General features: G+C 49.1%; 1 protein-coding gene across 2 annotated transcripts; it reads right to left on the bottom strand.

Moving 5' to 3' along the window:
• Positions 1–9,911: 9,911 nt before the first annotated feature.
• LOC128332780 (uncharacterized) lies at positions 9,912–15,797 on the bottom strand. Of its 2 annotated transcripts, XM_053267507.1 has the most exons (13): positions 15,710–15,797; positions 15,117–15,186; positions 14,647–14,816; positions 14,131–14,253; positions 13,892–14,012; positions 13,665–13,802; positions 13,150–13,323; positions 12,823–12,972; positions 12,479–12,598; positions 12,224–12,377; positions 11,888–11,950; positions 11,429–11,620; positions 9,912–11,134 (listed from the first exon to the last, which is right to left on the bottom strand). In XM_053267507.1, exons 1-12 carry the CDS (start codon positions 15,772–15,774, stop codon positions 11,436–11,438), a joined length of 1,533 nt encoding a protein of 510 aa, XP_053123482.1. In that variant the 5' UTR covers positions 15,775–15,797; the 3' UTR covers positions 9,912–11,134; positions 11,429–11,435. The 2 variants fall into 2 exon arrangements, with proteins under 2 accessions (XP_053123482.1, XP_053123483.1); XM_053267508.1 differs by lacking the exon at positions 9,912–11,134 and having other exon boundaries at positions 11,482–11,620; positions 12,297–12,377.
• Positions 15,798–16,007: the final 210 nt, after the last annotated feature.

The raw sequence follows: 16,007 nt of genomic DNA, 5'->3' as shown, positions 1-16,007 counted from the left end.
AGAATATTACATGGAACCAAGAAGACAAGGATTGTAGAATAGAACAATATCGGACCTCTGAAAAGTATAAGCGTGCATATGTATTCAGTACTTGGTTTGGGCCCCTTTTGCAGCAATTACTGCCTCAATGCGGCGTGGCATGGATGCTCTCAGCCTGTGGCACTGATGAGGTGTTATGGAAGACCAGGATGCTTCATTAGCGGCCTTCAGCAATTCTGCATTGTTTGGTCTCATGTCTCTCATCCTTCTCTTGGCAATGCTCCATAGATTCTCTATGGGGTCAGGTCAGGCGAGTTTGCTGGCCAATCAAACACAGTACACTGTATACTTTTCGGAGGTCCGATATTGTTCTATTCTACAATCCTTGTCGTCTTGGTTCCATGTAATATTCTAATTTTCTGGGATTGTGGATTTGGGGTTTTCATGAGCTGTACGCCATGATCATCACAATTATAACAAATTAAGGCTTGACTTATCTTGCTTTGCATGTAATGCGTCTGTCTCATATATCAGTTTCACCTTTTAATTTGCATTACTGAAATTAATGGACTTTTACACGATATTCTAATTTTCTGAGTTTCACCTGTATATGGCGTCAAACGGTTGCTGCTTTTTTCGGGTGGTTAGTTTCCGCGAGACTGCTCCCCCTGCTGTTTACATTCCAAATGCAACTTGCCTGAACGGAGGCGTTTTGCTGCTGATGAGCAGCTAGTTTGGAAAGCGCCACGCAGAAGGACATTGCAAGAGTGCGCGTCTGGTTTTTGGTTTTGTGAGAGGAAGGGGCATGGGGGATGCAGAAGAGAGTGTCCTACACAGGGTAAAGGATTTAATGTGAGCCAAGAAACTGTTTTAATTGTAAAAGCTCTGTCCTGGAGCATATTATTACTACTACTACTAGTAGTAGTACTACTACTACTAGTAGTAGTAGTATAAAAGGCATGCTTTGGGGCAGAATGCCCCATGCACCTAGGGGCAGACCATGGAACATGGAAAGCTGCTTTATCCTGAGTCAGACCCTTGGTCCATCTAGCTCAGTTCTGTCAACACTGACTGGCGGTGGCTCTTTGAGGTTGCAGGCAAGAGTCTCTCCCAGCCCTACCTGGAGATGCTGCCAGGGATGGAACTTGGGACTGTCTGAATACAAAGCAGATGCTCTCTCTCAAACCTCTGGATCCTTCACACCTCCTTCCCCTCAAAAGGCAGCTATGTTCTCTGTGCTAAGCTATGGTTCCATCTCCAACAGGACTTCCAGAAAGGCTTGACCTGCTTTATCACCTCTCTGTTCCATAATTAAATCTCGCTGGACTCCCCACAGTTGCACCCCGACTCTCTCTCTCTCTCTCTCTCTCTCTCTCTCTCTCTCTCTCTCTCTCTCACACACACACACACACACACACTCCCAACAACATGTTAAACACTGCTTCATGCATTACTTTGCAATCATGGCGTGAAGTACACAGCTGAAGCGCTCTCTGAACAATCAAACAACTGATAAAGTACCATTGATGGATTTACACAGAGCCAAATGACAGGTCCCTGTCCCAAGGAGCATGCAATCTCGATTTTTAGCAGAGAAAGACAGTAGAGGGAAGGAGGGAAGGAAGAAAAGAGGCAGGCAAGAGCAACATGATGAATCTGTATGAATGCCTTTCCACCTGGCAAGGCAAAATTTCAGCATAAATAATGTGTGCAAATAAAGGTAGATCAACATGGGGCTTTCATGATGAAGATACCTTTTCCCCCCAGGAAAGCTGGAAAAGCTTTTGAATAGCAAATCATCAAGCCTCTCTCCTCCTTTTTGGATGGAATGCCAGACTCCGGTTGGTATCCATGTGTGAGGCAATGAATCGAAGGCTTTCTTGTAGTCAATCCATGCAACACTTAGATTGGTTTTTCTTCTCTTGCAGTTTTCTAAAATCATTTTGTTAATCAGCAGCTGGTCTTTTGTGCTTCTGGTGTTCGGGCAATTTCCTTTCTGTTCAACTGGAAGCTGTTTGTTAGTTAATAAGTGTTGCATGACTTCATCTGCTATTATTCCAGTTAATAATTTGAACATGGTTGGCAGGCAGGTTATCGGTCTATAATTACTTGGAACTGCACCTTTTGCTGGGTCTTTCATGATGACATGAGTTTTCCCAGTTGTTAGCCATTGTTCAATATCACCTCCTTGCAAAATGTGATTGAACTGTTTTGATAGTTGTTTATGAAGGCTTGTTAGGTTTTTAAGCCAGAAGCCATGCATTTCATCGTCGCCTGGCGCAGTCCAATTTTTAACTTTCTTTGCTCTTTCACTGATTAATTCTGGTGTTATTATTAGATCTTGCATTTGTTGGTTACATTTTTTGACTTCTTTCATCCAGCCTGCTTTTTTTATTATAATCTATTGGATTGTCCCATAATTTCCGCCAGAATTGCACTGTTTCTTCTTTATTTGGCGTTTCTACGTTTCTTGCAGTTTCTCCTTCTATGCTTTGGTAGAAACGTCTCTGATTCGACTGGAATTGGAGATTCTGCCTGTGTTGTGTAATTCTGGCTTCATATCTGATAATCTTCTTTGATACTGCTGTTATTTGCTGCTTTATTATTTCCAGGACTTCTCTCATTTTCCTTGAATCTAGATGGTATTTTTGGATCAGATACTGTTTAGTGTTTTCATTCTTCATCTTCTTGTCTGGCATATCTTTCAATTTACTAGCATCTGATCTAAGCCTGGAGATTTTATTTTCTAATCAAATCTTCCATTTAGGTGATGTACTGCTTTCTTTTTTTACAGGTCCACTGATCTTCTATCCGAGCTCTTGTGTTGTTATTGTTGCTGCACTGTACATGAGTTGCTTTGTTTCTTGCAAATTATTGCTTGTTATTTCTGCAAGTGCAGCATTGACATCTTTTAATGCCTGAGCAAGTTGTTTTTTGGCAACTGTTTTTAGAGCGGGAAGTCGAACCCTGGTGGTTGTTTGCTTCATGTGCTCAGTTATTTTTTGCTTTAGTTCTTGTTGCTTTCCTGTTAAACGGCATTTGGGTTTTTGAGGTGAAGGCAAAGGGGAGGTTGCCTGGTTTTAATTTTAAAACAGTTCAGCAACGGTGATATCCTCTATTTCCAACGCCTCCTCCATCTGCGCCTGAGCAACTGCTTCAGTTGGTGGTAATTCTTCTTCCATATCTTGAGCCTGTGTTGCTCTTTGCAGTTCTTCCAGCTCAACTCCTGTGAATACTTTATTTCTTATTCTGAATCTTCTCTGGTCTGCTAGCCTTTGTTCTGTTATTTCTGTATCTGGATGCTTCTCTTTCCAAATTTGGTACATTCTTTTTAAATAACCTCTTCTAGTTGGACTAGACTTGTAATAGCAGATCATTATTTCCTTCTTGGCATTTTTTGTATATTTTTTTCGGTTAAGCGACGTTTCTTCCACTAGCTTTGCTGTCTCCAGCCCTGGTTGCTCAACTGAAGATCCTGAGTCCTGTAGCCCACTTGCCACCAGATGTCCAGGGACTATAGCACCTGGTGCGGTCCTTGTTGACCCGGGCGATGACCAATCCGGTATAGATTTATTAAAGTTACGTCTCACCATATTGTTGATGGGAGAGGCACTCTTTGTCTGGATCCTCTGGTGAGACCTGTCTTGTAATAATAATAATTATTATTATTTTTAATAATTAATAATAATGATATTATTATTATTATTATTATTATTATTATTATTATTAACATTTATATCCTGCTCTTCCTCCAAGGAGCCTAAAGCAGTTTACTACATACTTAAGTTTTTCTTCACAACAACCCTGTGAAGTAGGTTAGGCTGAGGGAGAAGCGACTGGCCCAGAGTCACCCAGCTAGTCTCCTGGCTGAATGGGGATTTGAACTCAAGTCTCCCCGGTCCTAGTCCAGCACTCTAACCACTACACCACGCTGGCTCTTCCGATAGCCTTTGAAGTACCCCTAGGGGTAATAGTACCCCCTGTTGGGAACCCCAATCTATCTCAATATTGTCTGTTCTGTCTGGCAGTGGCACTCCAGAGTTTCAGGCAAGAGTTTTCCCCAGCTCTCCCTGTAGATGCCAGGGACTGAACCTGGGACCTTCAGCATCTTTAAGCAGATACTCTACCACTGAAATACAGCCCCATCCCTAACACAGTCCAAGGGACAATAAAATGCTCCTTTAGGGAATAATGTTTGAAAACTGCATGCAGAAGGTTCCACATTCCCTCCCTGGCAGCATCTCCAAGACAGGACAAGATTTTTTTTTATTTTTAGGACAAGATTTTAGGACAAAAAATTTTATTTTATTTTTTAGGACAAGATTTTTTTATTGAACCAACAAACTACGAAAGCATATGAAACCCTTGCCTGTAAACTTGGAAAAGCTGCTGCCAGTCTGTGTAGACAATACTGAGCTAGATGGACCAAGGGCCTGACTCAATATAGAGCAGCTTCTGATGTTCCTAAGTTCCTATATTCACAGTGAAGTCCTAAGTGTTTTGAAACGGAGGGGGGAAATATTTAAAACTGAAAACCTGGACATTTTTGATGGAACTGTGAGTCTGGATTTGCTAAAAATGGCAAGAGGGTGGTGGACATTAGGAAGGCAGGAAGGCAGTCTAAATAAATATCATAGGATTTGTCTTACACATAGTCTTACACAATGCTTGCTTGTGGTAAAACTTGTTTTTGTTTTTAAAAATGCATGTGGTTTCTGCATAGAATAAATGTGTGTTTTTTTCCCTGGGGAAGAGCATGAGCAATACCCTGCTAACTAGGCAAAGAGGCACCTTTTAATGTGGTGATTCTCTTTATTTAGCAGGGGGAGAGTAACTGGCCCTATCCATCCCCAGGACAGCATCCCTCCAGTGACTTTTGCTGGTGTCTATCTTATGTTTCTTTTTAGATTGTTAGCCCTTCGGGGACAGGGATCCATCTTATTTAGTTATTTATTATTCCTCTGTGTAAACCACCCTGAGCCATTTTTGAAAGGGTAGTATAAAAATCAAATGAATGAATGAATGAATGAATGAAATCTTACTTGCAATCTGAATAGGGGGAGGCGGTCCACAATTCTGAAAATGATGCTAATGCACCAAACTGGCCATGTGGGAAGCTTCGGGGCAGAGAGCGTCCAAGGCAGGCGCGTTCTTAAATTCTTCTTAAATTTGGATTCCCACAAGTTGTTTGAGAAGGAGAGCTGGTCTTGCGGTACTAAGCATCATCATCATCATCATCATCATCATCATCATCATCATCATCATCATCATCATTTATTCAACTAGCACTTGGCAGAGTTGTAATAAAGGCCTTGGGAAAGATATTTAGATGCCATGAAGTGTCTATACCTACAGAGATTAGAATAGTTTGGACAATTGTTTTCCCCGTGACACTCTGTGGATGCAAAAGCCGGATTTTTAAGCAGCAAGATAGAAAAAGTATTGACACTTTTGAACTTTGGTGCTAGAGAAGACTTTTGAGGATACCATGGACAGCCAGGAAAATAAACAAATGGATCACAGAACAAACCAATCCAGAATTTTCACTCAAGGCAGAAATGACCAGGCTCAAACTATCATACTTTGGAGACATTATGCGAAAACCCAGCTCCCTTGAGAAGTCCATAATGCTGGGGAAAGCTGAAGGCAAGAGAAGAAAATGGCCAGCAGCAAGGTGGATGGACCTGATCACGACAGCAATGGATGCACCACTGAGAGACCTTAAAGGCCAAGTTGAAGACAGATCATCCTGGAGAGAATCTATATATGTGGTCGCTAAGAGTCGACACAGACTTGACAGCACTTAATCAATCAATCAATCAATCAATCAATCAGGGAGAGAGAGGGGGATATGTCTCCATCATCTCTCTAGGAGGAAACAAAGAAGATTGACTCACCACAGGAGGTACCTGAGGAGTCAAAGCAGGGTTCATAGAGTAGAGGCAAGCAGGGACAGGTGAGGAGACCCTGACTAGCTCCCTCTGATCCCAATGCCCCTAGTTGCCATTAGGTTAGTTGGTGCAAAAGGTCGATGCACTGGAACTCCATCTCCAACACGTATAGACAATAGTGAGCTAAGCAGACCAATGGTCCGGCTTGGTATAAGACAGCTTCCTATGCTCCTATGTACAACTCCCATAGAATCACAGGATCATAGAATGTCAGAGTTGGAAGGTACCTTAGAGTTCTTCAGTCCCCTACTCCGTGCAGGAAACTGCTACAGCAGCTCGGACAGATGCCTGTCCAGCCTCTGTTTGAAAACCTCCAGCAAAGGAAAGCCTACCACTGCATGAGGGAGACTGCTTCGCTGTCGAACAGCTCTTACAATTAAGAAATTCTTCCTAATGCCTAGCCTAAATCTTCTTCCTTGCCATTTCAACCCATGGATTCTAGTAGCCCAGCCCTAAGGAGCAACAGAGAACCAGTCTGTTCCTTCTTCTATAAGGCCATGGTGGCCAGGGATGTTGTAGTTCAGTATCATCTGGAGACCCAAATATGAGGACCCCTGACCTTCGAATGATGAGTTAGTGTTCTAGCATACAGTCGAGATGTGCAACGAAACCAGACAACACCCTTGTGCAGCAACTATAATGTGCCAAGGGAAGGCAGGTAGTTTGCGTAAGAGAAAACACACTCAGAATATATCATTTCTGTTGGAAATTCTCTGTGGTGAGAGAATCCCTTTTTCAATATAGCAGAGTGCACAGAGGCACAAACACAGCGGATTTAGTTATGCATGCACGTGTGCTAAGAGTAAAGTAACTTGGAGCCAATTGCTTGTTTCAAATCAATATAAAAGGTATTTATTAAGGAACTCCATTCTAGATAGGAAAGTGAGGATTTAGGATCTCTAATCTATCTGTCTAAATGGATGCAGATGGATTCACCATCTTCTCTGCACATATGGTGCAGGGCAAGAGACTTGCCATGTTGCAAGGTCAACAGCCAGGTAGGAAGAGAGAGAAGGAGGAAGGAAGTTGAATCCTCTAAGATTAGCAATCTACATTTCAAAGGGATAGCATCAGAGCAGCAGGAAGTGATGACCAAATGTCTTTGACCTTCTAGCCCTCTGACTTACTAGTTTGTCCTCCACTGTCTGAGGCAAAGAGACAGCGCAAAGTCCTTTCCTTCCAACAATTTCTACAGTCCTTTTTAGTGCTTCACAATGGATATCACATTGCTCCTCTTCCGTTTCTGTTGTGAAATGTCATGATGCATCTCTTGAACTCCTCCCTCCTCCTTCCATGATCTTCTGGGTATTTGAAGACCATCTTTCCAGGCCTTCACAACTCTGGTCCTGCCCCCAGTAGAAACATAGGAAGTTGCCTTATACCAAGTCAGACCCTGGGTCCGCCTGGCTCAGAGCTTTCTGGCACAATATTGTCTATTCTGACTGGAAGCAGCTCTCCAAGGTCACAGGCAGCTTTTCTCTGTTGCCCCCGAGGACTGGATTAGAAATTGGATTAAAAATTCCATGGGGTGAAATTGCAAGGAAGCAGATTTAGGAGACGACAGGGATCAAACCTGGGACCTTCTGCGAGCAAAGCAGATGCAATTCCAGCTCCGTGATTTCCAGCTCTCTGCTCTTAACTGATCGGGGTGCGGGTGGGGGCCTGTTTTCTCCTGCGTCTGCTTCCCTCTTCACTGTTCTAGCTATGTTTCTCAGGAAGACGGTTCCCAGAAGCAGTTTAACCCAGGCTGCTCGTCTGCAGCGCAGGCATCCCTATGGATCACGGTGCTGCTGGCCCGCCTAACCCCACTTTGAAGCCCGGCCTTTAGACAAAGTTTAGGGTGCGAGCGTGCCCTTTACCCCGGCACTGGGATCAGATGGGTGCTCAGGCTGCTTGTTGCCTGAGTGCACACAGAGATGGGTGCCTAGAGCGCCCGTCTCAGAGGAGAGGAGAGCTGGTCTTGTGGTAGCAAGCGTGTCTTCCCCCCTTAGCTGAGCAGTGTCTGCCTTGGTTTCATTTGAATGGGAGATTAGACGTGTGAGCACTATAAGAGATTCCCCATCAGGGGATGGAGCCGCTCTGGGAAGAGCATCGAGGTTCCAGGTTCCCTCCCTGGCAGCATCTCCAAGATAGGACTGAGAGAGATTCCTGCCTGCAACCTTGGAGAAGCTGCTGCCAGTCTGTGTAGGCAATACTGAGCTAGATGGACCAATGGTCTGACTGGCAGCTTCGTATGTTCCTATCCCCCAATGCACCATGCTCGACACACTATGCATTGTGGGATATCCAAAGGTTGGGATGTGTCATCCCAGCCTCCAAAGATCCACACTGCTGGGAGCAGTGAGGATCATGTGAGCGCATGGTAGTATACCCGAAGAAAAGCAGAAGAATCATCTGGGGGGGGAAATTAGTTGGACTCTGCCTACCCCACTGCCCGCCCTCCGCATCCCAGGACTATCATGTGAATAGCCTCAGGGTCTTACTCCTAGTCAGCTCTAATTCCAGCTTTAGCACCAACTTTAAACTCTTCCTCCAGCTTTCACTAACTTTCTGCTGCAGGCAAGCCTCCTTTTATTCTCTTCCCCCCCTCCAATTTTCCGAAACTAACCCATTTAAAATTGACTGCATGTTATGCTTTAAAAGAAAATTATTACAAAATGATGTATAGATGGTATCTGACACCCAAAAAATTGGCATTAATGTATAAAAATGTATCAAACAAATGTTGGAAGTGTGGACAGCCTGAAGGCACTTTTTTTCCTATGTGGTGGAGCTGTGGGAAGGCTAAAGCATATTGGGAGATGATATATAATGAGTTAAAGAAAATATTTAAAATGACATTTCCTAAGAGGCCAGAATCCTTCCTGCTGGGAATAATAGAAGGTGCAATTTCTACAAGTAATTCAACGCTTTTTATGTACGCTTCGGCGGCGGCTAGAATTATATATGCACAGAAATGGAAGAGTAATGAAGTGCCTTCAAAAGAAGATTGGCTGATAAAATTCTTGGAATATGCGGAGATGGCAAAACTTACAACACTAATAAGAGACCAAAATTTGGAATGCTTCAAAGAAGGTTGGAAACCATTCTTGTTGTATCTAAAGAACTATTTTCCTACTATGGACTTTACAGCAGGGTTCGAAATTCAGTAAAAAAACCTGCAGGTTGGGTGGATTAGCTGTGTTTGTAAGGATTTAAATTTATGTTTTGAACTATTATTATAGCAAGGGTGAACTTTATAGCTGATGATTCACGAAGAGATGTGTGCGGGAAGTCCACTTTTGTCTATTCGTAATAAATGACATATTAATATTGTTAAAAATAATAAAAATTGAATTTGGGGAAAAAACCAAACCAACCAATCAAAATTAATGCGAGCTCCCCCCATTAAAAAAACAAAACCAAACCAATCCAATCCAACCCTCTCCTCTCTCCAAAAACCAAACAGCAGGACTCTTTCCCCAACCAGACCAAACTGTCAAACGGGAGCTGTGATCCCTGCCAGCTTCTTATTACAGAGCACAGGAAGGAAGCAAATACGCATTCAAAACAGAACTGTGAAGAGCACAAGAGGAGGTCAAGGCCTTGTTCCTGCACAAATGGCATTTCATACTTGGCAGGACTTTTTAATCACTGGAATGGAATCACATTTCCTATTTGGCTGTATTGGAGGCAGTCAGTGTTGGTTTGTAAGCTTGCCAGGCCTTGCCAAGGCTGTGCTTTCCGGGCACTCGATTGGAAGGTGCAGCTTGCTCCCAGGATCCTGTGCTCAGCAAACCTCATTGGCGGCAAACCTCAAGTGGGCTCCTCTGGAGTGATCCAAGCCAATTGTCTGAGTGAGTGCTTCCAAGCAAGAGGCATTTGCATGGACCTGTAGCAGTGTAGCAGCGTCTCCCTCAGCCAAGAGGTGAGCTTGGGAGTCTGTGGGCACAAATGCTCCAAGGGAGACGAGAAGAAAAGAGGAACTCAGACACGACGGTATGTTTTGAACAAAAGGGGCAACTTTATTAATATACTTAAATAGGTTACAAGTCGTCACTTAACTTTCTAACTAAAGGAAACAAAACAGGACAGAATGGAGTAGGCAAAAAAACTTTCCATCTTGGCCAATCTGTTGGAAAGCCAAAAATTCCTACTCGGCCCCCAACAGGGCGACCAGCAAAGCCCATTCTGTCCCTGGGAGGGAGGGGGAGGGAGGGAAGGGAGGAAGCCCAGGGTCACACGGAACAAGGGAATAGCAGGGCAAACAAAATTGGGGGGAGTCCCAGCCAGCCCCCACCCACCCCCCCGCTCCTTGCAGGCATGTTCACGTGGTCTCCTCTTCTGGGGCGGATCGACTCCTCCAGCCGCCCAGCAGCAGCACATGCCTGCAAGAAGCACAAAGCAGCGTCAGTGGGGTTGCCCTGCTCCTCCTCCCTTTCCACTCCGGCAGCCCAGCAAGCGGGGATCGGGCAGTGGGGTGGGGGTTGATGGGGGGGCAAGCCAGAGAATTCGGGCTCCCCACTGTGCAGCCACAGCATGGAGCAGGAGGGAGAGGAGGATTCTCTGGCCTGCCACCGGGCAGCACCAGGGGGCGCTACTGGGGCTGCAAGGGGGCCCCAGAGTCTCCCAGGCTCCTCTGCTGCTGCACCGGTTTGGGAGGAAGGAGGAGGGAGCGGAGGGGGGAGTGAGGCGTGGCTGCGGGAGTGGAGGGGGGGAGGAGCACACCCTCGGCAGGGGAGGGGGCGGATGCCTGGATGGTGCTTCCCCTGCCAGGGGAAGCCAGGCCGCTGGGGAAGGGGAGAAAGGTGGAAGAAGGAGGGGGTGCTCCCTGGCCAGCTGGTGGGAATGGAGGGAGGCGGTGACCTTGCCCTCCTGCTGGGGCCACACAGCCTCCCCGGACCCAAGGGAAGCCCAAGAATGGTTCCAAAGGGCCACTTGGGGGCAGGGTGGTCCTGTAGCCTCCTCCCACAGCCTGCCAGCAGAAGCAAGGGGAGGGGCTTCTGCACCCCAGAGGCGGGGCTTCCTTGGGCCAGGGGAGTGGAGCCTGCTTCCCCCTCACTCCTCAGACAGAACTGCACTTCCCTGCTGGATGTCTTCTTGTGGACAGATCTTGTGTCCACGCGGTTGGAGGAGGTCTTCTGGGAGGCCCCTGCGCTGCACGGTCTTTCCTGAACCTCCCTTCAGCTGCTGATCTTCAAGGGGAGAGCACGGGGCTGTTGTTCCTGGAAAGAGAGGAGGACATTGGTTCAGAGATGGGGGGTCTTCTCACACTCTCCCCCATGACACCACCAAGCACCAGGGACTCCTGGCAGAATATTTGTGTCCTCATTTCCCAGAGGGAAGAGAGATCTTTCCTCTTTCCCTTTGGCTACTGGTACAACCAGACACAAGGGCCGAAGTTGGCATTCCAACACGAGGGAGGGTTGCCCAGATTCCTGCCCACCCTTCCTGCAGCCCCAGCCCCCTCCCTAACCATCGGGGCCCCTTCAAGTGAAGCCCTGCCTTGGTCTACTCACCAGTCGGTCAGGTGGAGAGATCACCGTACTCTGGCGGGTGTCTCTTCTTCTTACAGCCCGCCCACAAGCGCCGAACGGCAGCCCGCAGCCCGTGCCGGGAGTGGAGGGAAAAGGCCTTCTTCACGATCTTCTCTGTCTTGCAGGCAACTCTCCCGACCTCGGGGTCATGTTCGCCAAGCAAGCTCTCCAGCGCTGGAGGGATGAAGGAGAAGGTTCAGAAATGGCATGAAGAGATCACCCCACCCTTGGCCAAGCCCCACCATTTCCACACCAAGAGGGCGCAAGTCCTGACTCTTTCTCCCCTGCACTCTGGGAAAGCCTACTGCTGAGCATCCCTGAGGATGCAAGCGGGACCTTCCATTTGAGGGGACAGGTGGCCCATTCCAGCTCTGTGGTCCCTAAATCTAGGCCTCTCCCCTCACAGAAACTTCCCCTTCCCACCCAGAAACCGGCACTTACCAGCATGGAAGGTCTCTATGTTCCCTTCAGTGAGGATGCTGCCCTTTTTGTGGACCAGGTGACCTAAAAAACAAGGGTGGAAGGAAATGGGACCACAGTTCAGGACACTGTGCATGGACAACCCGATCATTCAGGAGAGGAAGTCCTCCCCTCTCTGCTCCGTCTGGGACTGACAATTTGAGCCATTCCTCCAGGGACTCTTATGTCACCTTGGGAGGAAATTAAGCCAAGAAACCTCGCTAACGCTCACTGGGCCAGTCCTCCTGGGGAGGGAACAGCTCCTGCCCCTCCACACCCTTCTGGCAGTGCCTTCCAAGAGAATGAACCTTTGCCCACCAAGACAACCCACTAAGGGAGACCCAAAAGTCTTGTTTCGCTTATCGATCAGCAGGGCAGCCGTTCTCCTCACTGAAGGCTGCTCGCTGCGGAAGAAGCCCAGGATCTTGGTGGCCTCCATCTCCACGGCGTCCTCTGTGCCGAGCTGCCGAATCTGGGATCAAGAGCAAAGACAAATCCCGAGTGAGCAAAGCATCGCCCAAAGGTCCTTGAGCCATTTGAGCCGAGGGACGGACAGGGAGGGGCTGCCCTTACCAGACGCTTGGCGATCTTGTGGAGCAGCTCCTGCAGGCTGTAAGAGTCCCGCGCCAGCAGCTTGCCCTCCAGGTGCCATAGGAGGGCTTCCGCCAGGAGGCTCAGATTGTCCTTCGCAGCCTGCCAAAAGAAAGACCGGAATGGGAGTGAAAAATCCTCCCAAGGGATTCCAAGAAACCTCTTAGGGGGCTTCAAGGAGTAGGGCCTGGATAGGCCAAACCACAGCAGGACAGCTCGTGAATTCACCATCCTGTGAGGCTAACTCTGGGGTCTGCCACTGGGCGGCTGGACTTGGGGAAGCCTAAACACCTTCGTAGGGGTGGCAGAAAGAAGTGGGCTCTCACCTGTGCTACCTCCAGGTCCTCATCCTCCACATGCATCAGCACCGCGATGAGGGTCGTGATGTTCTCCTCTGTACCCTCATGATGGTGGTGGCGGTGCTGCAGGAGATCCAGGTGGGTCCTCATGGCTGCCCTTCGGATCTTAGCCTCCTCCTACAAAGAAGAACAGGGCTTGTTATTAGGGAGGAATTCCTCACCTCCATCACCATGCAGAAGAGCTTGCATGGGTCTCTAGGGGGTGTCTGGTTTCCCTTCTCCAACCCGTTCGGAACCTGCAGGTTGGCCGGCCCTCATAGAGCCGGGGCGGAGGGCTGGCATTTAAGTACTCACGTGGTGGAATAGAGGGCGGCACAGGGCAGCCAGGACAGCATTCACCGTGGCCTGGTGTTCTGATGGACAGTGCCTCAGCCGCTCCATGAAGGCCAGGACCCCCAAAGTGGCTTCCAGACTGGAGGTCCTGAGCCCTCCCAGGATCCCGGCACTAAAATCCTGGGGTTTCTTCGCCTAGGGAGGGAAAAGGTGGATCCTTGAGAACACATGCTAGTCTACCCCCTGCTAAATGGACCACATAGCTGTCCATGTTTGATGCCGCTTGGCTTCCATCCAAGAGGGGTGAGAAGGCGGCATTGGAGCACGTGGGGAATCAGGGCTCCCACTGAGAGATGCATTCCCTTAAGGATTTCTCCTTCGTCCTGTGGCAAGGGTTCCACAGGCTGAATCCTCCCAACTGGAAAAATCTTCCTGTCACACCTGGGGATGCCTAGGAGCACCAGCCTCAGGGAGGGCTCCCCAAAGAGAGGAGTCTCCATGTCTAGGGATGCTCCATGCCCAGGGATGTCACTCACCGCCTTCAGCTTTCCATAAATGTGGAGAAGACCCCTTTCGCTTAGGTAGCAGATGTTCTGGCTGGGGTGGACTAGCCACGCTACCAGGAGCGTCCAGGTCTTCTCTAAGGCAGCAAAGTCTTGGTCTTTCAGGAGCAGCTAAAAGAGGGAAAGGAGCAGAAGACCCATCAGCCCCTGGGGCCAAACCCTCCTCTCAGGGAAGCCCACCTGAGGAAAATGCTTCTCACCTCCACAAAGAAGGCCACCTCTGCGAGGGAATGCTCTTCTGGATCTTTATCGAGGCTGAAGAGGGAAGCCAGGTATGCCTTCAGCCTGGCCACTGTGGAGGATGGTGTCTGGAGGAGAGCCCTGCAACACACAAAGGCCCCTGCTGAGTCCTGGGCGGGAGCCCCAGAAAGAGCAGACCTGACCCAAACCACCCCAGCCCCCAGGCCTCCTGAGGAATCTCCTATTCACTCCTACTTACCTCACCAAGAGGGCCACACCCTGGAGGCAGCTCTGCGGAGAGCACAGGGATTCCCAGCAGGTCTTCTCTGGGGTCACCTGTGCCACCCTCTCCAGCAGGGTTCGGACAATCTGCGTGGTCTCCCTGCAGAGAAGAGAAGGTTGTTGTCACCACCATTCAAGGGTGGAGGCAGTGGACAAGGGAGGGACTCCTTGCGGGGTGGCATAGTATCAAGGGTGGAGGGACTGAGTTGGACCATGGGAGGGAGACCACAGAGGCGAAGTGACTTTATCCACAGCTGGCTTTTTAACACTGCAGATGCATTTTAAGGCTCTCTGCAGAGCCAAGAGGGCTGCAAATTCTGGGCTCTCCTCTGTGTAGCTGAGGGAGGGGACATCTGTGCCAGAGTCACCCAAACAGGCCAGAAATGCTGCTCACCCATCAGAGTGGGACATGGGAGAAATGACCCTAGCCTGTCCTCCCAGAGTGCTGGAAGGAAGACTTGCTGGCCCCGCTTTCCCCACCGCCATGACTTACTCAGGAGGCAGGTAATGGCTGTCTCGGTTCCCGACTCCCTCGGTGGTGTTCTGCAGGCCGGTGAGGATCTTGTTGACCAGGCCCACCAGGAGTTCGGGGAACCTCTCCTGCACCTCACTGGCATACTCCACGCTACGGATGACGTCCCCAATCTTCTTTGTTGCTCTCCCCTGCGAAGAAGAGGAGGGTCAGGCCTCAGCACACAGTCCGAGGGACGGTTATGGGTCAGGAGAATCCCCAGGGCCAGGCCAGTGCCATGGGTGTCTGCACCCACATCTGGGCCTGGAGGGTGCTGCCTCTGGCTCAGGGTGCATGAGGTCAACTGCAAGGGAAAGACATCCACAAGGGGAAAGGGCAAGTCCCCACCTCCCGTGTGAACAGTGACTGCCATCCAAGCCGCCATCCTGTGTAGTGCAGGAAAGGAGGGGCAGATGGGTGGAGTCAAGTCACCCTTGGTTTGCGCCCCTTACCTCTCCCAGATGGACCGAGGAGAACCAATCTGGGGCCAGCTGTCCTCTTCTTTCCTCTTCGCCGATGTTCCTGAGAGAGGAGAGGAGAGAGAAAAGCTTCTCAAAGAACTGTCCTGTTGGAGATGGCAGCCAGCTGAAGAAGTACACGGGCACCCAAAGAGATGCTAAGCAAAGATCTAGCCTCCCTTGGGAGGTGGCTGGCAGGGGAACTTCATCAGGCCAGAGATCTCCCAAGTCCAGCCTTTCATTCCCCACTGAGAAGCCCTGGGAAGTGTTCAAAGGGGGCATTGAGACAGGAGCCCTCCCCTGCTCCTTCTCCCCAACACCCGCTCATGCCAACAGCATGGGGGTCTCAGAGCTCCCTCTGCTAACAGCCAGCAATAGACTTGCTGGTGTCTCTCTTGCACCGGCTGCCAATAGGCCTTCTTGGGTGAACTCCCCCTCCAGATTTCTCAGGGAGCAGGTAGGAGGAAACATCCCTCTATGGGGCTCAGACATGGGGGGGCTGCCCCTGTCCCCTGCAGCCTTCTGCTGGCTACGCTAAAATCCCCCCAGCTCCCTACTGGCTCCTCAGCTGAGACGAGGGTACCTACCTGGCCGAACTGGGGGTCAGCGGAGAGTCCCACACCTCATCCTCGATGCTGCTGATGTCATGCATCGTGTCGTCCTCGTCCGTCGAGGAGCACTGGGGAGGAGAGAGAAGAGAAACGGGAGCGTTTCAGGGCTTGCGTTGACCTTGCGAGGCTTCTGAGAGGAACCAAGCCCAAGGGACGGTTGGGAAGACATCCTGCTCTAAAATAAGACCTGCCTCTTGGTAGAAAAGGCATTTGGCATCTCAGCCCAGAAGAGCCTTTCACCACATTTTTGCCCCCTTTCCAATGCCTCAGATGC

Source organism: Hemicordylus capensis, chromosome 7 (genome assembly GCF_027244095.1).
Source record: "Hemicordylus capensis ecotype Gifberg chromosome 7, rHemCap1.1.pri, whole genome shotgun sequence".
Lineage (NCBI taxonomy): Eukaryota > Metazoa > Chordata > Lepidosauria > Squamata > Cordylidae > Hemicordylus > Hemicordylus capensis.
Note: the sequence above shows the minus strand (reverse complement) of the source record. Positions and strands in the feature narration are given on the sequence as shown.